At 41.3% G+C, this 24,627-nt stretch overlaps 1 protein-coding gene across 1 annotated transcript in view; it reads left to right on the forward strand.

Moving 5' to 3' along the window:
- LOC117457108 (zinc finger B-box domain-containing protein 1-like) overlaps positions 1–24,627 on the forward strand; it is a 55,840-nt gene that overhangs the window by 19,970 nt on the left and 11,243 nt on the right. The window contains exons 6-12 of the mRNA XM_034096985.2: positions 4,335–4,432; positions 11,055–11,176; positions 11,365–11,426; positions 12,546–12,751; positions 13,485–14,282; positions 16,806–17,035; positions 19,807–19,975. Of these exons, the coding sequence (XP_033952876.1) occupies positions 4,335–4,432; positions 11,055–11,176; positions 11,365–11,426; positions 12,546–12,751; positions 13,485–14,282; positions 16,806–17,035; positions 19,807–19,975 (1,685 nt within the window). The remainder of the gene's footprint in view (positions 1–4,334; positions 4,433–11,054; positions 11,177–11,364; positions 11,427–12,545; positions 12,752–13,484; positions 14,283–16,805; positions 17,036–19,806; positions 19,976–24,627) is intronic.

Below are 24,627 nucleotides of genomic sequence, written 5' to 3' on the forward strand. Positions count from 1 at the left end.
ATATATCTTTTCTAAAGCTTGCATCTTCTGTTATCAGAATCATGTTTAAGTAGGTTTACATATACAAGAATGGGCTTGGTGTGTCAGATACATAGACACAGTAAGGTTGCATTCAAACCTAATGGTCCGCTTCTCTGGTGCGCACCAGACGACAGTTTGTTACATTGTTTAATTTCTCAGAAGTTTGCGTTCACACCAAGCCCCCAGGAAGTGCGCCGGACTCTGAGGAAAATATTCATTGTGGCCAAACGGCGGTACTACACTTCCGTATCAGTCGCCGGACCCGGAAACACTTTTTCCCATTGACTAACATTGTCTGTAAATCGTTGGATAATTTTTTTTAAACTAAATAAACTACCCAGTATGAACGTTTGTATAGCCCTTATTAAAAACATTCGGTCCTCAAGTTGTAAAATGTGCTAATAACGTTATTCTGAGAGTTATTTTACACTGTATTATGAATGTGCATCTGAGAGTGGGAGCTCGGGGGCGGGGCTTAAGGGGCAACTGCACATGCTCTATGAGCGCACATACGGGTACTTCTGCTCTGACAGCCAGGCATGATGGGTAATCTGTGACGTTTCGCTCTCTCAAAAGTTGGGCCATTTTGTCCTCATGCGCCAATGAGCAGCTCTCATAGGAAAGAACGAGCCCCGCCTCCCACGCTGTATCCAGTTCTTATTATACATCCGGTTCACACGAGCAAAACTCAAACGGACTATACATTTGAAACACAAGTCATGTGCACGGACATGCTGTTCAACAATTGGTCATTTTCATGCAATCAGGTTATTTTCATAACCAGAGATATGGAAAAACAGTCATTAAAAAGCAAAGATAATAGAAATAAACATTAAAAGAAAAAACACATGAATACAAGTTACAGTGCAGTTTAAAATATGAAGGCACACACACAGTTTTCACAACAAGCTCTTCTTCTAAAATGACACACACATCTTTCCCTTGTTGCCGCCTCCATTACTGTGGACATAAATACATCCACACACCTTCTCTTTCCTCGGAACGTGCCTCTTCTTCCTCCCTGTAGTCATCCTACACGAGCCACCGGTGTACAAAGCAGCTTCTCAGTACTTATTGTGCAGCAGACTGCCTGAGGGCCTGGTTTCGGCAGGTCCCATTATTAAAGCCCTTTATTTAAGCGGCTCCTTTCGGGCTGAGTAGCCCACTGGAGAGCAGGCCAGAGGAGAGGAGAACAGAGTGCAGTTTTAGGCCTGCTGACTGCCTGAGCTGGAACGCTCTACATCCCCAGCTGTAGAAGCTTTTAAACTGTGGAATAGACTAGAGAGCCAATCGAGAGGGCAATAAGCCTGCAGCGGTGACGGTGGCAGAGCTTAATGCAGAGACAGAGAGGCTGGCTGGCAGAAAGAGAATAAGAGTGGAGGCTGCATTTTAATTTAAAGCTATATTATAATAAACTCTATCAGATGTGTGGGTGGCCTGCAAGTTAAAGAAAGCAAGCTGGTGATCAGGAGGGCATCAATCTGATTTCCTGAGCTGGCAGGGCGCTGTGGGGGGGCTGGGTGAACACTCGGCCGTCCATCAACTGCCAGCGTCAACGAATCTGTGATCGAGGCACTGAACCCTGAAATAAAAGCCGGCAAAGGAACTGAGATCTGAACTGGCCCCCGCCCAAGTCTGAAAGACCTGACTGCGCCCGACTTGTACTGCCAGGTTTTAAAAAGCATGATGAGATTTCAGTTACACAAATAGAAAGCTTTTCTCAAAGAAAAAATCTGGGAGCCACCCCATTAGGCAAACACACAATAGGTCACAGTGACCTGCCTGTACGGAACAACAATAGCTTATAAAAGCCTTAGAGCTGTTATTGGTTTATTCAACATGAGTCCAATGGAGTGATGATGGTGGTCTGTGAAAGGAAGGCCACAAAACATTATGTTATTGGTTTGTTGTACTTGAGCATAGAGATGTCAGAATGTCTCAAAACAACTCGATAAAACAAAAATGCCCGGTGGATTTTATCCAATTACATGACGGCATGGGTGGAAATATTTGCTGTTATTTGACTGGCCGTAAAATGCCCATTCTGAGGTCTTCATCAACTAAAGGATTAAGAATTTTAAAAAAAAGTGCCCACATACGATAGTCAGTTTGTCAAACAATTACACAATGTGATTGGTGGTCAATGATCGCCAATTCCTTTTAATCACCTGAAAGTGGGCGGGGCCATCATTTCACCAGGCAGTGATGTGGCGCTTCTCGCATTAATACTTTTACAATGTTTTTCTAGTGAAACTGTAGACCCTCATGTGTTGACTATAAACTTAAGGTTGTATTTTGAAGTACAAGAAAGGTCAGGCTGGTCTGAAGCATCTCATTTGACCTCTGCCGTACAGTTACTTGGAGACAGAGCTTTAGCTTACATTGCAGACATAGAACAAGTTGGGGTGTTTTGTTGAAAATATCCCCTGTGAGAAGTGGTGACTTCCATAAAGCACTTTTGGCATAACTGTCAAGGTAGAATGGGTTAACCCACTGTCCACAGAGTGAATATAGCAACAGCAATGGTCTTATTGAAGCTGCCATATCTGTGAAGAAAACTTCTGTGCAGCAATGCAGAGCCAATGTTCAGGAAAGGATGGAAGCTGGGAAGTCTTTAGTCAACACACTGATATGTATTGAGAGAGAAAATACGGCCGGAGAGTTCACAAGGTATATTCACAACTTTCATTATGAGATCCCAAGCCAACTCTGAAGACAAAGGAACACATCTATACATTAGAAGAGGAGGGAACTAAGAGCCCACCTTTTCTCTAATTAGTACCAGACATTTGGAACAAAACACCTCTGTTTTGCAACTTCTCATTTGCCCAAACCCCTCTCCCACAGGAAAGGCAGAAGGCCTCTTGACCTTTGTCCTCCTCAAGTTATAGACAGGAACATGCAAGAAAGACTGAGAATCTCTAAATACGCAGATCGGATTAAAATATTCTTTGACAATATCCTTCTTGCGTTAACTTTATTGCAGAATGTCAAACAAGGGTATTTCCATGAATAATGCTTCAACAAAAATATGAAATATTGTTGAATATTAAGTATCGTGTGTCAACTATTTTTCAACATCGTTACATAATAAGTCTCTAAATGGCGCCGTAGGTTATACTGTATCTCACTTCCTCCCTCTTAGGAAACGTATACATTATTTACTCCGGCACAAATTACTGCAGGGAAACTCTCAAACTCTTTCTTACAAGGTGCAGGGTAATTGGGTAGGGATTCAAAATCCTTCCTCAGGAACACTTCACCAGTTGTTGTTATTTTTCAGCAGACGTGTAAACTATAGGCTCAATTGGTTGAAGGTCTCTTTATCAAACATGTATCTCCAAAGGGAGGTATAAACACAAGACGGAAGAGAAACACACTTATTTTTCCTGCACTCTGGCCAAACCCTAAATGCAAACAGCCTAAGGCTAGCGATGTTACTGTTTTTAAAGTACCGTAAGAAGGATGGATGAAGCGAAAGCATAACAGAAGGGATGTGGGGTGCAGCACACTAATTAAAAAGAGAGAGAAAAGATAAACATTGTCAGTTTGGGGAATATTGACTGAAGAGGAAATATATAACCTCAGTCTAACCTTATGGGCAGCCTGGACCTTCTCATAAACTCTCTCTCATTGGCCTTGACCTGGCTTTATGAGACCGGGACAAAGGGAATAAGGGTAAAGTTGTGGATGTAAAAAGATGCAAATTTGTGACGGGGCCTGTTCATTCCTATGAGAGTTGCTAAGTAGGGCATTACGCCAAAATGCACTGACTGTAGATCCAGAAAGTATATCAACCGGGGACTTTAGCCCAAAGAGCTTGCACACTTTTTCATTAAAGGTGGGGTAGGTAATTCACTTCAGAAACACTTTTTGTTATATTCCATGGAATGCTCTTCACATCCCGATAGCAATGAATACATTAAATATTGTGACTGTGGAAGCCGTGGCGCTGTAAAAAGCAAGTTCAATTATCTGCCTCGGCCCGCGGCAGATAATTGGACGGCCTACCTGCCTGTCAGCCTTCCATCTCGTGCACAAACTTATCTCGTGCCCTCATTGGTCATGAGCGTGTTCGTGTGTGTTGGAGGAGGGGCTCTGTGAGGAAGTCTGAAGGAAGGGGCAGATTACTTTCGGTTGTGTTCTTTCAGATTCTAGTGCGCTCGAGCTGGTTTCTCCATTCTTACCTACCCTACCTTTAAGCCCCATGCATATTAGAATTGACTAGGAACTGACCCAGAGTTTATATCTAAGTTATATGTGTATCCATTTAGTGTGAATTCAATGATTTATATATTCCTATTTGTTGGCAGGACACCAATCAAAACGTATCGTCCATCGTCAGCCTCTGGTAATGATTCAAAATCACAACCTAACATAAACACTGTGGAGGAGCCTAACAGCCTAACAGGTAACACACACACACACACACACACACACACACACACACACACACACACACACACACACACACACACACACACACACACACACACACACACACACACACACACACACACACACACACACACACACACACACACACACACACACACACACACACACACACACATGTTCGTAAGCACCTTTTGACACCAATATATGATGTTGACAGTCATGTACTCTTGCTGAACATGCCACCTTTCTGATGGACATACCAACCAAGAAACAGTTACAGACAGTCATTTGACACACACACACACACACACACACACACACACACACACACACACACACACACACACACACACACACACACACACACACACACACACACACACACACACACACACACACACACACACACACACACACACACACACACACACACACACACAATCAGGATAGAAAAGTAAAAAACCTCTGCCTCTCAGGGGTCAGACGTATCAGTGCCTGCCCATCCATCCGCGGCGGTGTGACGGGTAATCACTGGCTGTGATTGTGTGGGCAGAGGGCCGTTAGAGGCGGCTCATGCCTGACAGTTTGCGCTCTGCCTGGGTAAGCGATGGGGCAGGAAGGGCGGGATGGGGGGTGGGGGGTGGATGGCCTGCAGCTTAAAGCTCAGGGCCTGCAGCTCATCAGTCAGGGGAGTGTCCTGGCTGTCTGGCCCCAAGCCGAGACTGTCAGGAGACGGGTCGACCACGGTTATCTCTCCCCTCCCAAAACCTCTGGACCCCGGGGCTGTCAACCGCCTCTCATCACATCAATCAAGATTTACTCCAATCCCGACCTTGTTAGGATCTGAAACACCGTGCTTACCCCATAGCTGTCTATCTCAAATAGTTCCACAAATCTTAGAGGTCAAACAAGTTGCCTATGCTCCCCATATGCATGTTTAATATATTACACACATTAGATGCAGTCCAGTTTGTTTGGAGTGTGGACTCATTAATTTACAATAACCTCTTGCAGCTAAATCAGAGATGCCTTAACCGCAGTCTAAACAAACACTAACAGCTACTGTCTCCAAAGTATTACAACTTTTTTAGATATGCAGTTTTGTACTTTTTTCCACTTTGACTCTCCCTTCCCCAGCATCTCTTATAATGCCAACCATTCAACCATGAGCTGCATTTTTTAAAATCACATCCCAAACAAACAAATCATCATGTAACGCTATGACATTTAAACAGACCCTAAAGCAGAGACTGACTCAGGTGAACATTTCAAGATGTTTAATAAAATAAATAAAGCAAACAAAAAGGCAGGCAGTGATAGCAAGAAGCTGGCTGGGTAGCAGAACCATCTCCAGTGATTAGAGAGAGATGTCCAAGGAGAAAACTCTAGAGTTCACATTAATAACTGGAGCTCAGGAACACAAGGCTTCGGCTGCAGCGAGGCACTCTGACTCATCCATTACATCAGCTGGCAGTGGAGTGAGGGCCAGGCTTCAGGTTGATTGGTTGATTGGGAACAGGTGTGCCTCGTCTGCAGATAGGGGATTGCCGGCCACGCCCCCTGCCACTCACACGCCCTGCAGAGAGGGAGAGACAGAGAAGGGGGGAGAGGGCATGCAACAACAAAAACACCACAAAACCGTAAACAATGATGACACATTAACAACGTAACACATTATCTCATTTTCCACATTCTGGCTGATTCTGAAGCCCTACTATTCTTTGTGTGTTGTAGTTTTTTGTGTGCATGTAAATGGTCTGCAAAGCCTAAAATCCCTGTGTTCGCTGCTGTGGGAGTTTCTCTCCCATACACTCCTCCCCTGACTGAAACACATTGGACCCCTTTGTTAACTTCCTTTGTTTACTTCTGTAACATAGTGACATCACTCTGTAACACTCGCGCTTGCTCCATCAGATTGTAAGTGATCGGCTAAGGGGTGGGACATCTCTTATTGGTTGACTAATCACCACAGAGCCGGCCAGCTAACCAATCAGAGCAGACTGGGCTCTGGTTTCAGACAGAGGGTGAAAAGATGAAACAGGCAGTATGAGAAAATAAAGAGCTTTTAAAACATTAAAGCATGGAGACGTGTCCCAGTAGAGGCACGGAAAACTAATATGAACCTAATATGAACCTTATAGGGCCCTTTTAAACAATATTTTAGCTACCAGCAAAACTTTGTTTTGACAAAGGACTTGATTACGCAACAAACTTAAAATTCATGAATATCCTCTCAGTACTTTCTATTGGTTAGAAAGCTATTCGGGAACACGACGGTTTTCTTCAGATCTTGGTCTTTATGAGGCTGAAGGCTGTAAGTTCAGTCAGAGTCGTTTACTTCAGAGGAGTAAAGCTTTTTTGCAAGCCGTTATTTGGGTTTATTTTTTTGAAATACTTTGCTTTTGAAGGAGCTCCCCAAAGGAAGGTTTCGCAACCTCTCTATCCCATGACCCAGTTCTCTTAGTTGCAACATTCTCATTAACCCGCCGTTAACCCAGAAAGCAGAACATGTGTTGTGAGAATCTGAATATTGTAATCTGTTCGTTTTCTCAAGGGCAGAGAGGGTTGTAACAAATTACATTTCAAACAAATGTTAGTTGTTCTGCACCTAAGAGTTATTTTACCCTAATAGTAACGTTTAACACTTGCTCACATGCACATCCGTACTGTATACGTTTAAAGTGCAATGTCGAAGCAAAATCACGTGTGTATATTACACGATGATGCAGTTTCGTGTTTATTTATGCTGTGCAAGAAGGGAAGAATAACCGACGGCACTGCCCATTTTTCTTTAAGTGCATTCCTTTCATACACACCATTTAATGAACTGAAAATAACTTATTATGAGGCTTGGTTGAATACTCAATCCTGATTTGTCAATTTGGACGTGGCAGAGGTTGTTCATGCTAACAGACCTTTGCTTAGCCAGTGCTTCTCAAAGTGTGGTCCGCGGACCACTGGTGGCCCGTGAGCGCCCCCTAGTGGTCCGTGAGTATATTGGTACAATTTCACATTTGAAATAAATTAATACATTAAAGTTGTACGCACTCTCGCGGGAATATCTCCGCAATGGAGTGAGCTTAACCATCACACATGTTGCCACTTGTTTGTACCATTTTCAGGCGATTTGTAATCTGTTCTAGAAAAACGATGTGATTTTGGATATTTGTGGAGTTAGGTGGTCCGCGAGTGTTTTTTTATTGGTTAAGTGGTCCTTGGTATGAAAACGTTTGAGAAACACTGGCTTAGGCAATACGATCATTTATAAGTCATAAAATCATTTGAAATCAATATTATCAGTCAAGTTGTTGCTGCAGTTCTCTTTTCATGAATGACCGCCTTGCTGTTCATTATGCCTTACAAAACATTTGTTGTTATGACTTTGCAGCTATATTCTGAAAAGTTTTTCTTCCATCTCATCTGGATTCGAATCACATGTTGTTAGACGCTTTTTCAAAAAATGCAAATTACATACCCCACTGGACAAACTATAAATTAAACTCAAATTCATTTTGTTCCATCTCTTTAAGTAAACCAATCATTACTAAAAACCAGTCATTCACATAATGACTTTAATTTCTCGTTGCAGTTAAATGATTGACACTCCATTGTTTCAGCGATATGTAGATGTGAGGAAGACATCAGTGTCTCTGGGAGATGTAGAGCTGTTACGCAGCTTATAAACTATTCCATCCACCTGCTTCAAACTTTTCTAACGCATAACGATTACAACAGGTTGCGGCGTCTCCCCTCCTCTCCTCTCTTTGATTATGAAAGGGTGGGCTACGTGTGTGGCCATGAATAATAAAAGCTGTTTTCCGGAGTCGTGTGGGGAGTCTCCCTTGTTTTAAATTCTCATTTTCCCGAGCTGTCAGACCCATGTGGTGATGTGATAGAAGCATTGTTAGGATGAGAGATATACGGAGGTGGCACAGACGGGTAACTTGCAGTGGAAACACAACGAGAGTAAGACCCAGACTGACAATTACAACATACGGCAAAGAAACTTATTTCAACATCAAGTGTGTTGTTACTTTTGTTGCCAGAAATGTGTTATGTGTGGATGTAGTCCAGATGATGTATGTTTCACTGCTTTAACAACAATATCAGCTGAAATGATCTGTAGATATTTGTTAAATATCAGTGCGTGCACACATATGGAATTAACGGCAGAGAATTAAGGCCAGATCGAACACTTTACGTCAGATTAAATATGTGGCCCTAATCCTCTTCGGTAAGAATCAGAATCAGGTTTAGTAGGAGAACAAGAAATGATAACTTTGTTGCAGTGCATAAGAGGAATTAAGTTGTGCAAATAAGGAACTAATATGGACATTTTTAAAACTATTATAACATTAAAGAATATGATTTTTCAAGAAATACATATGGGGACATTAGAAAAAGACAAATGCCTTTAAAAATGATTTATGAAGTATATAAATATTTTCATTTGTGCAGCCTTTTAATGTTTCTCACAATTTGTTCAAACATAAATCTAATGATACTTTCATATTTTACTTCACAAAACTAACCCTTACATTTTTTTTATTTTGAACCGAATTAAATCTCAATGTTTTGTCGAACACTTTTGCACTATAGATACTATAAACACCACAAAGACATACAGGTACTTTAGATCACCGCCTGTCTGCTGTCTTCAGAGCAGCAGGGTTGTGTCTTCAGAGGGGAAGCTGCTGTTCCCCCCCCGCTGAGCAACATCTTTCATCTGACACAGGATAATACATGGATACAGACCCAGTGGTGCAGCTCTCCATGACCCTGACCTCTGATTCCTATTGGAGCAGGGTGTAAGAGAGGACAATGGCTGTTTGTTTCAAGGGGTCCAGGTCTGAACACTGGCATCTTTCACAGGTAGACAAGTGATACGAGGTGCTGCAAACAAGCGCCTGAAACAACAACATCACATGCATTTTATTCATTTAAAATAGTCATTAAAGAGAGCCTCTCTGGAGGTTGAGGTGACGTTAAGATAAGGGAGAAGATAAGATAGTTTTATTGATCCCAAATTGGGGAATGTTTGAACATTCTTTTTTATCCTGCAAGCTTTAAAGTGGGAAAGAAATATGATAAAAAAACAGATTTTGGGGGGAAATTCAACTGGTACATTTTATTGTTGATTTAAGTGATCTGTACAAATAGCTTTATTGATAGCTGTGTCCATTACGTGTTCATTGGGTCACTTTAAGTGCTGCCAGAGCAGAGCAAGAGCTTGATAGATAAGTTGGCCGGATGCCAAAAGTTGAGTTGACCTGAGGGTCTGTGCATTGGCCAGTATTAATGTGTTACTAATTGTAAAGCACCTACTCATCACTGTACCCTGCGTGCCAGGGCAGGTTTGCCTTCACTTACTTTACGGAGGCTCAGGCATTGGTACATGTTCATATATAAAGCCATGTGGGGTAAACTCCCATCTTATATCGGCTCTCTGATCTCACAGAGAGTTGCAGGTAGCTATTGCCTGAGATCCCAGGATGTGGTCTTGTTACAAGTGCAAGGACTGACTTAGGTGAGACAGCGTTTATGTGCGCAGCTCCTCTTGCTTGGAACAGTCTGCAACAATAATTGAAACTGAGCAATTTGGTTCCACTGCATGTTTTTAAAGCTCGGATAGGTGAAACGCTCTTTGATACTGTTGGTACTTGTAAATGTCGATAGGTATGTAAATGTCGCCCTGTATGATGTCCTTTATTGTGTTATGGTGTTTCATGTTTCATGTGTAACCGACTTGCTGCAGGTCTCCCTTGAAAAAGAGATCAATGATCTCAATGGGACCTACTTGGTTAAATAAAGGTTTGAAATGAAAGTGTGCATGTTTTATGATGCACACTCCTGACAATGCAACAATTGATTTAATTATTGAACAAACAATCATTTTATTACAACTTAATATGTAAGGGATAATGTGCGTCGGGATCCTGCTCACCCTGTTGGTGTTATTTTTTCTTTACTGGCCGGCTTACAGTACATTATCCCACCTATTACCAACGACTTGACACACAATAATAATAATAATAATAATTCCTTACATTTATTATAGCGCTTTTTCAATGACTCAAAGCGCTTTACATATACACACATTACACATATATCATACATGCAATGGTCAGATACTGTGGACAATACCCACAGGAGCAAGTACAGGTGAAGTGTCTTGCCCAAGGACACAATATTGATTGTGTTCCCTTTAATGTTTACTTCCTGTCTTCATGACAGCTTAGCTATCATGAATCCAAGGTGTTGTGCCCTCCACAATTATACAAATAAATATTCAATAAGTATTCCATGGTGTTTTCTGATTAATTAAACCTATGTTAATGTTTACAGCAGTCTGTTAGTGAAATATAGAAAATATCAGTTATCTAGAATGTCCATATTGACCAATCAGAATTGAGTATTCAACACGTCCTGTAACAATAGCTGAAACATATCAACAAAATATATTCCTGGAATAAATAGCAGTAGCTACAACAAAAAAACATGACATGTCTAAATCCCTCATGTTGCAGCACATTACATGACTCTCTTTCCCTGTGTGTGTGTGTGTGTGTGTGTGTGTGTGTGTGTGTGTGTGTGTGTGTGTGTGTGTGTGTGTGTGCATGCGTGCGTGCTTATAGCTCAAGAGGAGGATTTTCATCGCTACTGTGCATCATTGTTTGCCGACCCTGTCAGCAGTGGCAGGCCTGAGCCTCAGATTACCCAACCTGAGTCGTGCCTTGTCATACAAGTCCTGGATGAGGTGAGAATAACTGAAGCATTTCATTTTAACAAACACTCTTTGAAACACACTACATGAAAACATATACTGTAGTTAATTTAGTGAGTAAAAATAGGCTTCACAGACACTAGCATATTTGTATTTCCATTCCTCTCTCTTTCTGTCTTATTCACATGGATGACTTGACTGTTTTCATTTGTTTTCAATAGAGAGAGGAGGAAGACATACATGGACTTTCTATTCCTCAACAGCGGACAGACAACAACAGAAAGTAAGCTTATATCAATATTTAACTGTGATCTCATATTCTCACTGGCCTGTGGGAATAACTGGCAAACACGTAAACTGTTAAAACAAACAAGACGTTTCATCTACAGACAAGAGAGCTGGTGACAGCTATCAGCTGCTCCGCATGTGTGCACTTGGTTGCATTGTCTGTCTTTTGAGACAATTAATGATAATCCAGTTTACCATCCAGTCAAGTGAAATCTTGGCATGTACATCTTGACAAAATAGAAAGAACCGCTTTATGGATGTTGGAATTAACAGTTAAGGGTTGGGGCTAAACATCATGACGTTACGACCAACCATCCATCCATCGTAAACTGTTTATCCAAGGAAGCAGTTCTCGCAGAGGGCCCTAAACTTTCCTTTGCCTGGCCACACGATCTAGCTCTGACTTTCAGGGCGCTCCGAGGCTAGTGTTGACATATCATCTCTCCAGGGAGGTGGCAAGGTGCAATCCTTACTAGGTGCCCGAACCACCTGAACTGGCTCCTTTCTACGCAAATGAGCAGCAGCTATACCCCGAGACCCTCAAGGATGACTTAACTTCTCATCTTATTCCTAAGAGAGATGCCAGCCAACCTCCAGAGAAAACCAATTGGAGCTGCTTGTATTCGCAATCTCGTTCTTCCGGTCATGACCCATCCTTCAGGACCATACTGTAGGTGAGAGTAGGAACGATGATTGCCCTGTAGATCTAAAGCGTTGCCTTCTGCCACAACGGTGCGGTAAGGCTCCTGCTGCTCTCCAGTCTCCTGGCCCATCTCACACTCCATTGTCCCCTCACTCATGAAAAAGACCCCAAGATCCTTCACTTGGGGTAAGGACTCATTCTGTACTGAGTAGACACAGAATGTTTCTACCATTCCTTAACATTCAGTCTGTATTTATCGGTAATTCTAATAATATTGTCAAATTTGGCAAATCTTTTACAAAGTTGCTGAAATCAAATCAAGTTTTAGTTATATAGCACATTTATAAACGATTTTTGGTCGAGCCAAAGTGCTGTACATATAACGATATGTTTTATTATGACAATGTCCACTGTCAGAAAAGTCCTGTGTCGCCACGACTAAAGTCTCAATGTCTTGTTTTTCCCACACAGGGTTCCTTCTGTTCAGCAGCCCCTTAGTAAGGGAACACCGCTGACCCAAACGGCTATTATTAACAGCGGGTCCTCATTAGTCAACTGCTCTTCTCCCAGTCCAGCACTACCATCCAGGCAATTTACAGCACCAACACCAGCCAAAGGAGCTAAGAGGCTCCATCTCTCCTCGAATCAGACTTCCCAACCAGAGCATTTGACAAAATGTAAGCTTTGTGGGGTTTTTTCTCCGTAGGACAGGTACACATGTAACGTTTTGCCTGCAGTTTTCACCACGGAAACCAGAGGAAATGTAGGATATTAAAACACATGTTTATCTTAGAGATTATGGCATTTTTCGAAGTTTAGCTTTTTAGGAGTTTCAATACAAAATAAGAAACATCAGTTATTGAGTGACCAATCAAAGAAAAAAAGGGTTCTGTCCATTGTACAGAACGTTTAGCTGTTTCTTCTAAACTAGCCTCTAAGAAATAGCCTCTAAGAAATAGCCATGATATGTGACGACAACATGATTTACAGTTCAGTCCCACATGTATGTGTTAGAACATTGTTGTTTTACACATGCAGGTCAGCTGCAAAAGATGATTTTAAATTAGAATTGAGTTTATTTTACAGGAATATAATATCTTACATTGGTAAACATTATGAACTCATTATGAAACCTGATGTACTTGTATGATTCTGTTTTCTTCAAGTTTGTATTTTGTTGGTTGAACGCACTTATTGTAAGTCGCTTTGGATAAAAGCGTCAGCTAAATGCAATGTAATGTAAACCAGTATTGGGCCTTGGAGGCTGGCAGCAACATTAGTCAAGGACAAACTTAATACCCCCTAAAACGGTGGAAAATGTCCCTTGTGTGCTTTTTCATGACAATGTGACCACATGCGTACAAAACATAACTTATGTCCTTATTGTTGTTCATTTCATCTTTTGCACAGCATCGTCCTCTAAGAGTAAGCCATGCCCCACTGCTCAGACTTCGAAGACATCGATCAAAACACAGCCGTCAAAAAAGCCCAATCGCCCACCCAAAGTCCATGAATCAAAACCTGACCTTGGATCAATTCAACATTTGCCCTCTCCCTCGCCAGCACATTCCCAAACTCAGATCCTGAAACCCTCACCCTCCCCCGTCTTGTTTCCGCCTGATGTTTCTCCTGTGACTGTTAACAGACCTCCAATGCTAGAACACCATCTTTCCCCTTCTCCGTCCATTTCCTTCTCCCTAAGGTCTACATTCGAAGTCTCACCATCAAGCTCCACTGAGTCAATCTTATTGCCTAAAGTTCACCAATCAACTCCAATGCAGAAAGGCTCCGATGTATCTCTGTTGCCAGAACAATCCCAATCTTCCCAGTTGTTCCCAGAAACAATCTCATCACCGAAGCGTTCCCAATCATTCCGAAGTAATCAGGTGTCCTCAAGGCAATCCCAACATTCCCACCGTGACCCAGAGTCTCTCCTATCAGACAATCAACTCCAGCTGCCACCTGAGTCTTGCAGTTCAACCCCCCCACCAACATATCTGGCACTAAGTCCAGCTGTGAAATATTTTTCAAACAAGTCATTTTCTAGCCATGGACAAACTCCAACAACAGAGAATTCGTCAGTTTGTGAGTACTCGACCCCTATCTCCGTGGACCATGAGTCAACTCTGGATAGACTTCCATCACATTTCACGGATGGCATCCAGAATTATCCTTTACATGTGCAACTGGAGGAGGAGCTTTCAATAGGTAAGTGATTTATACAAATGGCCGCTATGATGGTGTTGAAATCGTAAAAAGGTCACCAATTGGACGCTCAATGTTTAATGTTTTTGACCATGCAATAGTTGCTAATAGTTATTCACGATAGGATATAGGATGACTGTCAACTTTTTTCACATGTCTCAGAAATGTGTACTTAGGAATTGTAGTTAAAGGGAGGGCAATACATTACTTTTGGAACAGTTATGAATAAAATCAAGGATCAAGTTGGGTCTGTGACGCTGTTGTTGACCGTCAGCAGATCAAGTATATAAGGTTTGTTACCTTATCTGTCGGACACACCACTATTCTGTGATTTGGACTGCAGGTCTAAAAGTGTGTACCCAATTGGCAGTAGTAACTACAACTGGAGCACCAGGTGCATTGCATTACATGTTACTTGTTAGACGCTTTTATCTGTGGACAATCCCCACTGGAGCAATTTGGGGTGAAGTGTCTCAGGGACACAACGACATTCTGCGGCAGGGGCGCCGTAAGGGGGTGAACAGTTAGGACGATTATAAGGCCCCGTGACTGACAGGGGCCCAAACAATATTAGAACATTAAGAAAAAAAAGTTTAAGTAACCAATGTGATATCTTTTCATGGGGCCCAAAATCCCTGGTGGCGCCCCTGTGCTGCGGCGGGTTTGAACCTGTCCCACTAACTTCCTGTCAACAAGAGTACAGACAAAGCTCCTCACTATTTCCATAGATACCAACATAGCATACAGTCCTCCTACATTCACATTGATGCCAGTGATGCAGTTCTTTGCTCAGTTGGTCCCTCTTGAGATTCAGTTCTCATTATTCGAAAAGCTTTTGCTAATTTACTCATAAATCCAAGCTCTATCTAAAATCCTGTGGTTTGGAAAGATCATGTACACCTCTACTAAACATTTCCCCTGTTACATTCTCGTGATATCGATGAAACTCTGAAAGGATGCATCTTGATTGTGAAAACTCAAGCAACTTGTAATATCAGGAATGACTTGTTCAAGGCCAGCAGTTTCACCAGGCTTATTTACATTCTGAACAAACAACAACTCAATACTTAAAATGAGAACTTAATTTGCTGAAGGCCACTGGTGGTATACAGATGAATACAGCTGGGACCAAGAGGCAGACAGGAAGCATGATAATAATAATTATCATTTTGTTACCTCATGTCTGGTTTTTAAAGTTTGTATTTGTCTCAGTTCACTGTTACCAGGGTGACCTAAAGAGGCAGGTTAAATAAGTGTTAAAAAATACTTGACGTTAGTAAATTATACTGAATAGCTATTATGATTGTCTCTAGCTAAATCTTCCCATTTAATCCGGAAGCCAAATGGGCTGTTTGCACTTTTTCATTCTTAATATCGATCATTGCTTTAAATAACACATACCATAATACTTCATCAGACGGAGGTAATTACTTTGTGTGTGTGTGTGTGTGTGTGTGTGTGTGTGTGTGTGTGTGTGTGTGTGTGTGTGTGTGTGTGTGTGTGTGTGTGTGTGTGTGTGTGTGTGTGTGTGTGTGTGTGTGTGTGTGTGTGTGTGTGTGTGTGTGTGTGTGTGTGTGTGTGGCCTAGCATTACTATACTTGTGGGGACCTACATCTGTTTACACAGGCACGTGTGGGGACTGGCTTCCCTTATGGGGACAAATTGGAGGTCCCCATGAGGGGGATCATTAATTTTATGGTGAAGACTTGGTTAGGGTTAGGGTTAGGGTAAGGGTTAGGGTTAGGCATGTGTTGGTTATGGTTAAGGTTAGGATAAGTCTCCAGGAAATGCATGTAAGTCAATGTAATGTCCCCTGAAGTGATGTATACATGGTATGTGTGTGTGTGTGTGTGTGTGTGTGTGTGTGTGTGTGTCTGTGTGTGTGTGTGTGTGTGTGTGTGTGTGTGTGTGTGTGTGTGTGTGTGTGTGTGTGTGTGTGTGTGTGTGTGTGTGTGTGTGTGTGTGTGTGTGTGTGTGTGTGTGTGTGTGTGTGTGTGTGTGTGTGAAGGGTAAGTTTGCTTTAGGGTATTTTTTTATTATCGCGAATATTTTATTGTCTCTTTAGAATTGAAAATTGTGCTAAAATCCGGACTTTAAACACAGATCTGAAGACTGTAAATCTGTGTCGACAGTTTGCACAAACCTATTCATTCAACTTTTCCTCATCTTGCTTCAACTTCCCTCAGCCACGTTTCACACTTCGACCTCTCTTCCTCTATACATCCATCATCTCTATTTCTACCTTCATTCTTAGCGTTCTTCTCACCCTTCACTTCCTACATCTCTTTGACCAGTGAACGCCTGCTTTATCAGCTTAACTGAGCTCAATGCGTGTGTAACAAAGTCAAGGACATTTACATCTATTTTACATTTTCATTCGATGTTAGGGGAAATGTTCAGGGATTATAAGTGCGAAACATCAAGGACAATCAATGTCTCCATACTTGTTTTAGCGATGAAGATACATTGGTTTTTTTAAACAATATTTGTTGAAAAGAACATCTTGTGTGTGTATTTTTCTTGAAGACAGCGGTGATGAAATGTCCAGTGATAGCCTGGGTCTGGATCCACATGAGGAAGAGTCTTCAGACGAAGAAGTGCAGATGCACAGACGTTTAACGAGAGGGAGAACCAGAGAGGGAAAGGAAGGGAATCCTGCCACGTCCACTTCTGAATTTCCCTTTGTTCCTGAAGACCCACACAGAGGAAAAGATCTGCAGACCGATGAGCAAGAACAGCTGTCAGACGCATCCATGGTAACCTGTTTCCATACAAGCTTTTTTCCTTCTTTGTTGGAAGAACCTTATGAGTGTTTGAACGATTTTTTTGGGCAGTATAAGGAATAGTATACATTTACAGGGCTCAAATGTGAATACACAATTATAAATGGTTGCCAAACAGACAATCAGACTTAAATACAAGTGAGATTTAAAGGGGCCCCATTATGCTCATTTTCAGGTTCATATATGTATTTCGTGACATGTTTACACAACACAGTCTCACGGTATTTCGTGTTACGGTACGTCCACACAGCAGCTTTTCAAAAATCTTGAAAATCTTGGAGCTGGGCGTGTCTGACAGCTTGGGGATTTTTTGCGAGCAATGCGACCAACAACCAATCACATGAATCTCCCGCCCCCGACATACAAAGCAAAAAACCCCGGGGATTTTATGCGAGCAATATATATATATATAAACTCCCCAAACAGGCGAAAACCTACCAGTTTCACCCACTGTCTCTGCCACCTCCCTCCATGCCTGGTTCCTCCGGTTTCTATCCCGTTAATAGTTCTGGTCGTAAATAACCGGGTGATTTGCTACCGTAATTTCTCGTTTGGAATATGAGGAAATGAACTGCGGTCTGGCTCTCCCAGCATACACGCGGTTTGATTGGCTGGCGCTTCCAGGTCAGCTTCAAAAGTTGAACATTGCTCAACTTTTGAATCCTGGAGATCCTGGACATCCTGGAAATCTTCGCTTCGCTCCCCCACAATGCAGTTCGGCGAAAAGCGAGGCAAAGTGACGTCATCCCCATTCAAAGTCAACGGGCAGAGAAGCGTTGGAAGCAGTGGAAAATTCTTCTGAAGCTGCTGTGTGGACGTACCGTTATAGTCACGATATTAATCTATTGATTCGTGTTCACCAACACCATTTTGCCATTTTTTTCGTGTCACACAGAACGATTTTAAAAGCAATGTAAATAATAACAAATTAGAAGGAAAAGAGATTTAAAAATACAGATCTCAGTATTCTGAGGCTCTGAGCCATTTATTTTCCTCGCGGACGGCAAAAAAAACTCCAACATTATACTATTTAAAATAAAAGGGTTAGGGTAAGATATTGAGTAAGAAGATGTTCTTATCAACCCCACAGCTTAAACAATATAAGAAAGCATGACATTAATAATGACACCCCTTCATCATTTTTAATAGGATATTTTTCCCTCACAGCAACTTGTTCTTGATTCATATCACATATTTGTTTTTAGATACACAACGTTTTATTGCATAACAATACAATGACTTCTTCAATTAAATAAGGGCACGCAAACTCCTTCACTTGATACGAATTATAATTGTTATTACAGTGAGGGAAAAATATATAATTGCCCACGAATGAATACCCCAAAAAGGTTTTAATAGGTATTTAAATATATATTTTTTAATGTTAAAGTTGGTCTTTCCAGCCGGGTAATACATTTGATAAATTGGCACGTTTTTAGAAGTTTTAGAGAATCATTTTGCCGGACATAATCACTCAGGAGCATACAGTCAGTGTCTTATTGTAGCTGAACTGATCTATTAGATTACATTTGTATCACGCTAATTACTTGACATTATTCATCTGCCGCTCAGAGACACGGCAGGCAGTGGTGTTAAAGGTGCACCCCACTGAGGGAAGAAAAGAGAGTGGATTCAAAAGACACCGCCTGAATGGTCCCAAATGACCTATCAGCTATTTAATGGTATGAATCCTTTATACTGTGACAGGGGAAGGGGGCAACATAAAGGGGGGGTCGTGCTTTATTAAAAAGATGGAGCAAATGAGGTTCATGATTGTGAAGATGGTGGTTATCTGTGGCCTCTGGACCTGAATCAAACTGCTCATAAAATGATTACATAGTCATTTCCCTTAGCGTTTTTCTCTCCTTTTGGACCCGATCACTGCTCCTTTATTGTCCTATATGCATACTTTCTTTCCTTTGGTCTATTTTTTCCACTGTTTTTACCTTTTCACCCAGACAGCTGCATTCTTATTGTTAGACATTGCACAAACACAACTCCATTTTCCCCCGCCACACACTCCCATTGTGTCTCTTGCCATTTCATTGGCAATGCCTCTCCTTCTTCTTTCTTTCTCTCCCCTTGTCATTCCACATCCTCGCTCCTTCCTCTTTTCTCAGCGACATTATTCCCACATGCCTCGCTTTCTATTTTCTCCCGGCCCATCTGCAGCGTCTCCTGAATGCTCCGGCTAGCATGCTAATGCATCAGATCTAATCTTAACTAAACAGAGCTTCCTGATTTTACCCCCCCCCCCTCCTCAGTCTCACCGGAGGACACTTGGAAGAAAAAACGAACCCACCACGCCGCTGTGAGATGCTCTCAGCGGCTCCAAGGGTTAATTAAAAATCAATTCATCAAGTGGAAACAAAGGAAACAGGGAGGGAGAGGAAATATCTCCAGTGAAAGACACCTCCTTATTAATATGCAGTAGAAAATGGAAAAACACACGTTTGAACACTCTTACCTGTCTTAATAAAAGTTAAATTGATATTGAGTTCCTGTTTGTCCTTTGGATTGATTGTGTTAGGAAAGTGAAGACCAAACTATTAATTCCTAATTCCCCTGTCCTCTCTGCTTTACACCCCTCCTACCTGTCCTCCATAATCTCTTTTTATATCATCTCTCCATCTCACTCTAATCCTCCTGTGATCTGTTTTTCCGCCTCACTCCCTTCACTTATTCCCTCTTCCTTCCATCCCTCTTTCTCCTGCATGCCTCCATCTGTTTCCATGTCCCCTCAGGTGAACCACAACCACAGTGCTGGGCCGGGATCAGAGCGGCTCTGTGATCCGGATGGGTTTCCGCCTCAGGGTTTGGACATGAATTCTGGTCCCTCAGACACGCAAGAACACACACACTGTGACCCGCCGCACACATCCCAAATGACTCGGCATGATTCAGCACAAACAGGTAAGATAGAGAGGGGAAGGCTTCTAAGCATGTCCAGGGTTGGGAGGGTTACTTTAAAAATATAATCTGTTACTGCCCGTACACGCGGCGGCGTGCGTTGAAGCTTCAACGCTTCTGCCCATTCACTTTGAATGGGGTGACGTCACGCTTTGCCGAACTGCATTGTGGGAGCGTTGCTTTGCTTCGCTTTGCTTCGCTTCGCTTTGCTTCGCTCGCGTTGCTCGCTTCAAAAGTTGAGCAATGTTCAACTTTTGAAGCTTCGGCGGAAGCGTCAGCCAATCAAATCATATGCCAGTACAAGCTCTAGCCAATCAAACCGCTGCTTGTGTGTCCGGGGCGGGAGATTCATGTGATTGGTTGTTGGTCGAGTTTCAGACAAGCTCACCGGCAAGCTTCAACGCACGCTGCCGTGTGGACGCTGCGTTACATTTAATAGTTTACTGTAAAATATTTGTTATTCTATTTAAGTACCACGATATAAAAGTAATGTATCCTGATTACTTTATGGTACTTTTGGATCACCTTACCTTTAGATTAATACCAAATTGAATACAATAGAAGTGCATATAAAGGAAGGGATTTTAGCCTTTGCAGACCATTGACATGCACACAAACCGATATAACACACTACAGGAAAGGGAAAACCACAAAAAGCACAATAGGACTTTTATGTAACTATGTTTAGTTACTTTTATGTAACTGTAAGGAAATACATTTACCTTTTTTGTATCCTGATCATGTAATAATGTAAATGGTATCCGATGCTCCCCGGGCCTGTGCATGTGCGTGGTAATTTGTATGCTCCTTATTTCATTGAGATATTCTTTTTTCTAAAAACTGGTTCATGTTTTCCTATAAACTTCATCAGAAAGTGTTCCTGTGCTTCGGGAGATTAGATTGTGAAGATTACCTCTGTGTCCAACTTTTTGCCTAGAGATACTTTCCAATTTGCAAGCGTTATTCATATCACAAAGCCCTCATAATAGGATTTAGAACAAATATGTAAAAACGCAGAGCTTACAAGAGAGATGAAAATGAGTTTTAAACCCAGAGGAATGCCGGCTGCTTGCTGGAAAACGAAGAAGTTGGGGGACAACACGGATAATTTACTACTGGTGGGTCCAGGGGGAGCTTTCTCTGAGATCGCTTTTTTTATTGTGTGTTGGCTTCTTATTTTGTATTTACTGCCTTCATTTTCTTAAACTGTCAGAAAACACATTTTACCAGAAACTTTTACAATATCACAAACAAACACAGCCTTTTCTTCTGGTTTCTTTTCTACTTAAATAAAGCTAAAGTTAACTTTGACTTTAACCGCCCGAAGAATGTTCAAATGTATATGTAGATAAACCAAAAAACATACAAAAACAAACATATATATTATTATTTACATTAATAATATGTTTAGTGGCTGTGTCTATGAGGTTCTCAATACTCCCAAGAAGACTTTATAAATGTCTCCCCCTTTCAAATTGAGTTACGTATTAGGATCAAATCAGTCACTTTAAAACATCATGGTACTTATTACACCTTGCACTCTTGTCGAAGGCTTTTGAATGACATGTTTTTCCATTATCCAGTCTTTAGTCACTGCCAGAGCCCATACCTTGTTCCTGTTCACTTCCTGTTTGTCTTCTTCTGCTGTTCCCAGCGGAAGTTGAATTAACCGTACTTCTTGCTGCGGATTGATTTGATTGCACAAGTCCCTTGTTCCTCCTTAGCAATAGTCTGCTCTCCTTAGCAGCGGTCTGTTAGCGAGAATTAACAAACTCTAAAATGTCCAATATGACCAATCAGAATAGAGTATTCAAATAAGCTGTGTCACAATTTATGTGAGTGTGTTTCGGTAGATAGAAAATATGTTTCGTCCGCTTCCAGCACCACTACTCAAGTGCCATCAAGCTCCTTCATCTTTAAGAGAATACTGACAGCGATAAGATTGATATATCCAAATCTCAGAAACTACAATAATCTTGATTTATAAACAGCATCACATAGAGGGCAATTATAATATTCATGTATTTTCCGGTAAACTGTCCCTTTAAGTAAAGGATATTAGCTCAAAATAATCCTGTCAACCTTCTCCCTCATCATGTATGGAAGGCCAGCTTTTCACCGGTTCACTGTGTAGCCTGCGTTAGACGAAAGAGGTCGACAGTGAGAGACTCCTCACCATGCCGCCCGCTGCTCGTCAAACCCCGCACCGTCTCTGCCACCGCCGTTAAAGCTCCAAAGTTAATGAGAGAGAAAGGTTAGAAAGGAGGAATATCACCTTGACAACCCTCTGCACTCATTTATGTCCCTCCATCTGTCTCCTCTATTTTACTCTTTTTTTTATTTTTCTTCCCAGGCAGACAGGGCTGAGATCCAACAGGTTTTATGTGTCTCCTGCTCTACCTTTCCACCTCTCTTTCTCTTTTTCCCTCCTACTCTCTGTCCCCCGGTCAGTCAGACAATGAGGTTGTTAGTGTGCAGTTTCTGTCTCGTGTGCATCCAAAGAGAGAGACATTACATTTACATTACATTGCATTTATCCAAAGCGACTTACAATAAGTGCATTCGACCAGGAAGATACAAACTTGAAGAAAACAGAATCAGTTTCAAGTACATCAGGTTTCATAGAGCCAAAACATTTCATGTGCTACTCAACTGGCTTTAGACAAGCCAGTCCTTTATTAGTATATAAGTGCTTTGTTTGTAATTCTTTGTTAGTAATTCTATCGCTTGAAGTGGAGTCGAAAGAGATGATGGAGACAGATGGATAGACAGACAGACAGGACAATGACCAACATCTATACAGAGAGAGAGAGAAGAGATACACTCAGCTGCCTGTATGAATAAAAGTGTTCACCTTGTGCTTCGCTGGCTATAGCCAACCCAGTCTCACGGCATTTCGTGTTATAGTCACGACATTTAATCGATTGATTCGTGTTCACCAACACGATTTCCCCCTTTTTTTCGTGTCACACAGAACGAAGCAATGTATTTCTATTTCTATTGATTGTCAAGTGCCAACAATCAGGAGAGATATTTGATAGTTGGTGCTTGAGAAGACTAAACTTTATCTGCAATTGACATGAATGGAAACGAGCAATAAAGTATATTCATTACTCGTTATTCTCTCCTAATCAGAGGTTGCGCTAGACTTTTTCGCTGCCTGTCATTTTGACGGGCAGGATCGTAACATTTCCGTCAAAATCCATTATTACCCATCGGTCGGCCTGTACACAACTCTGTCGGGGGGGGAGGGAGAGAGAGCACGCTCGTGAACTGTCAACAGGGGACTGTTAGCGCCGTGTTATGCATGTCCACTGCACCTCGCGGGAGCACGCACAGTGTAAAGCAAATACTCACAGACATTTCAATGATCTCTTCGGCAAAGTTAGGTTTGGAAACGGTATAATTAACTTTTGGGCGGGCATACATAACACGGCATAACACCGGAGCCTCACTGCGGGGAAACTGTGGCGCTGTTCTGAGTTTGATCTAATCCGTCAAAATGACGGACGGCTTTCAGATTTTTCCGTCATTGTTAAAAAAAGATATTCGGTTAACGCAACCTCTGCTACTAATAGTTAATTAAAGACTGTATTATGGCTATTTTGCACATCCCTTTCAAGATTTTTAAAGGTTTATTGACATAATCATATACACAACTACGGTGTAGTTATGCAATGAATGAAAATCTTGGGTCACAGGTTCCTCAACAGTGCATTACAAGACATCTATCAATATGTGTGTACCTCCACCATTAAACTGTCATATTCTGCACATTTCTTATTCTATCTACATACATAAGAGTATAATTAATATGTATAGTATCAGTTAAAATAAGTGCTTCAACATAGTTAACATTGCAGGAAAGCAATATATTAGACGTTAAGTACTTTGTCAGGCTTAATATTTATCTGTAGATAGATACCCCCAAAGTATTTTTCTTATTTAAAAGAAGACCTTAATCTAAAGTATTATTTAAAGTTTAAATAAAGTTTAATTTGTTTTTCTGTTTTGCACCTCCTCCTATTAATATCTTTGTACATCCTGCACTAAACTGTTTTATTGTAGAGATCACTTATAGTATCTTCTTGATTTTTATATTCTATATTTCTATCACAGACCTTCTACTTTCCCCCTATGAAAGTATATATATTTTTCATCAAATATAACCCATAAAAACAATAATTCAATAACGTGCTTTAACCACTAGGTACACACATCCATAATAACTTTTTATTATTAGTGTAGGACACTTATGTATGTACAACATCTGAAGATGTGTAGTTTTATTCATGTTTTCACATAATTTTACAGCATATTGCTATACTATTTCAGACTCAGTATTTACATTCTGATATTCAACGAAAATCAGTAATATCTTTAAAAACTACAGTCCTTTTATATCAGCTGTGCACCGTTATGGTGTAAATATAACCTATCTACGAATTAGATCAAATGTAAAAGTGAGCCGAATTAGTGTTGATACTGCAAGGAGACGTATTGTGTGAGGAGAAATTGAAGATGTTGTTTAATTGCTGATATATTTATGATCCACGTCAAGTATTCAGTTTCGGCGCCATTTGTTCCAGTTTGTCCAAAGGTCTTCTCATCAGGGCGCTATAAATAAAGAACTACGGCAGATCTGTAATATACAA

Source organism: Pseudochaenichthys georgianus, chromosome 13 (assembly GCF_902827115.2).
Source record: "Pseudochaenichthys georgianus chromosome 13, fPseGeo1.2, whole genome shotgun sequence".
NCBI lineage: Eukaryota > Metazoa > Chordata > Actinopteri > Perciformes > Channichthyidae > Pseudochaenichthys > Pseudochaenichthys georgianus.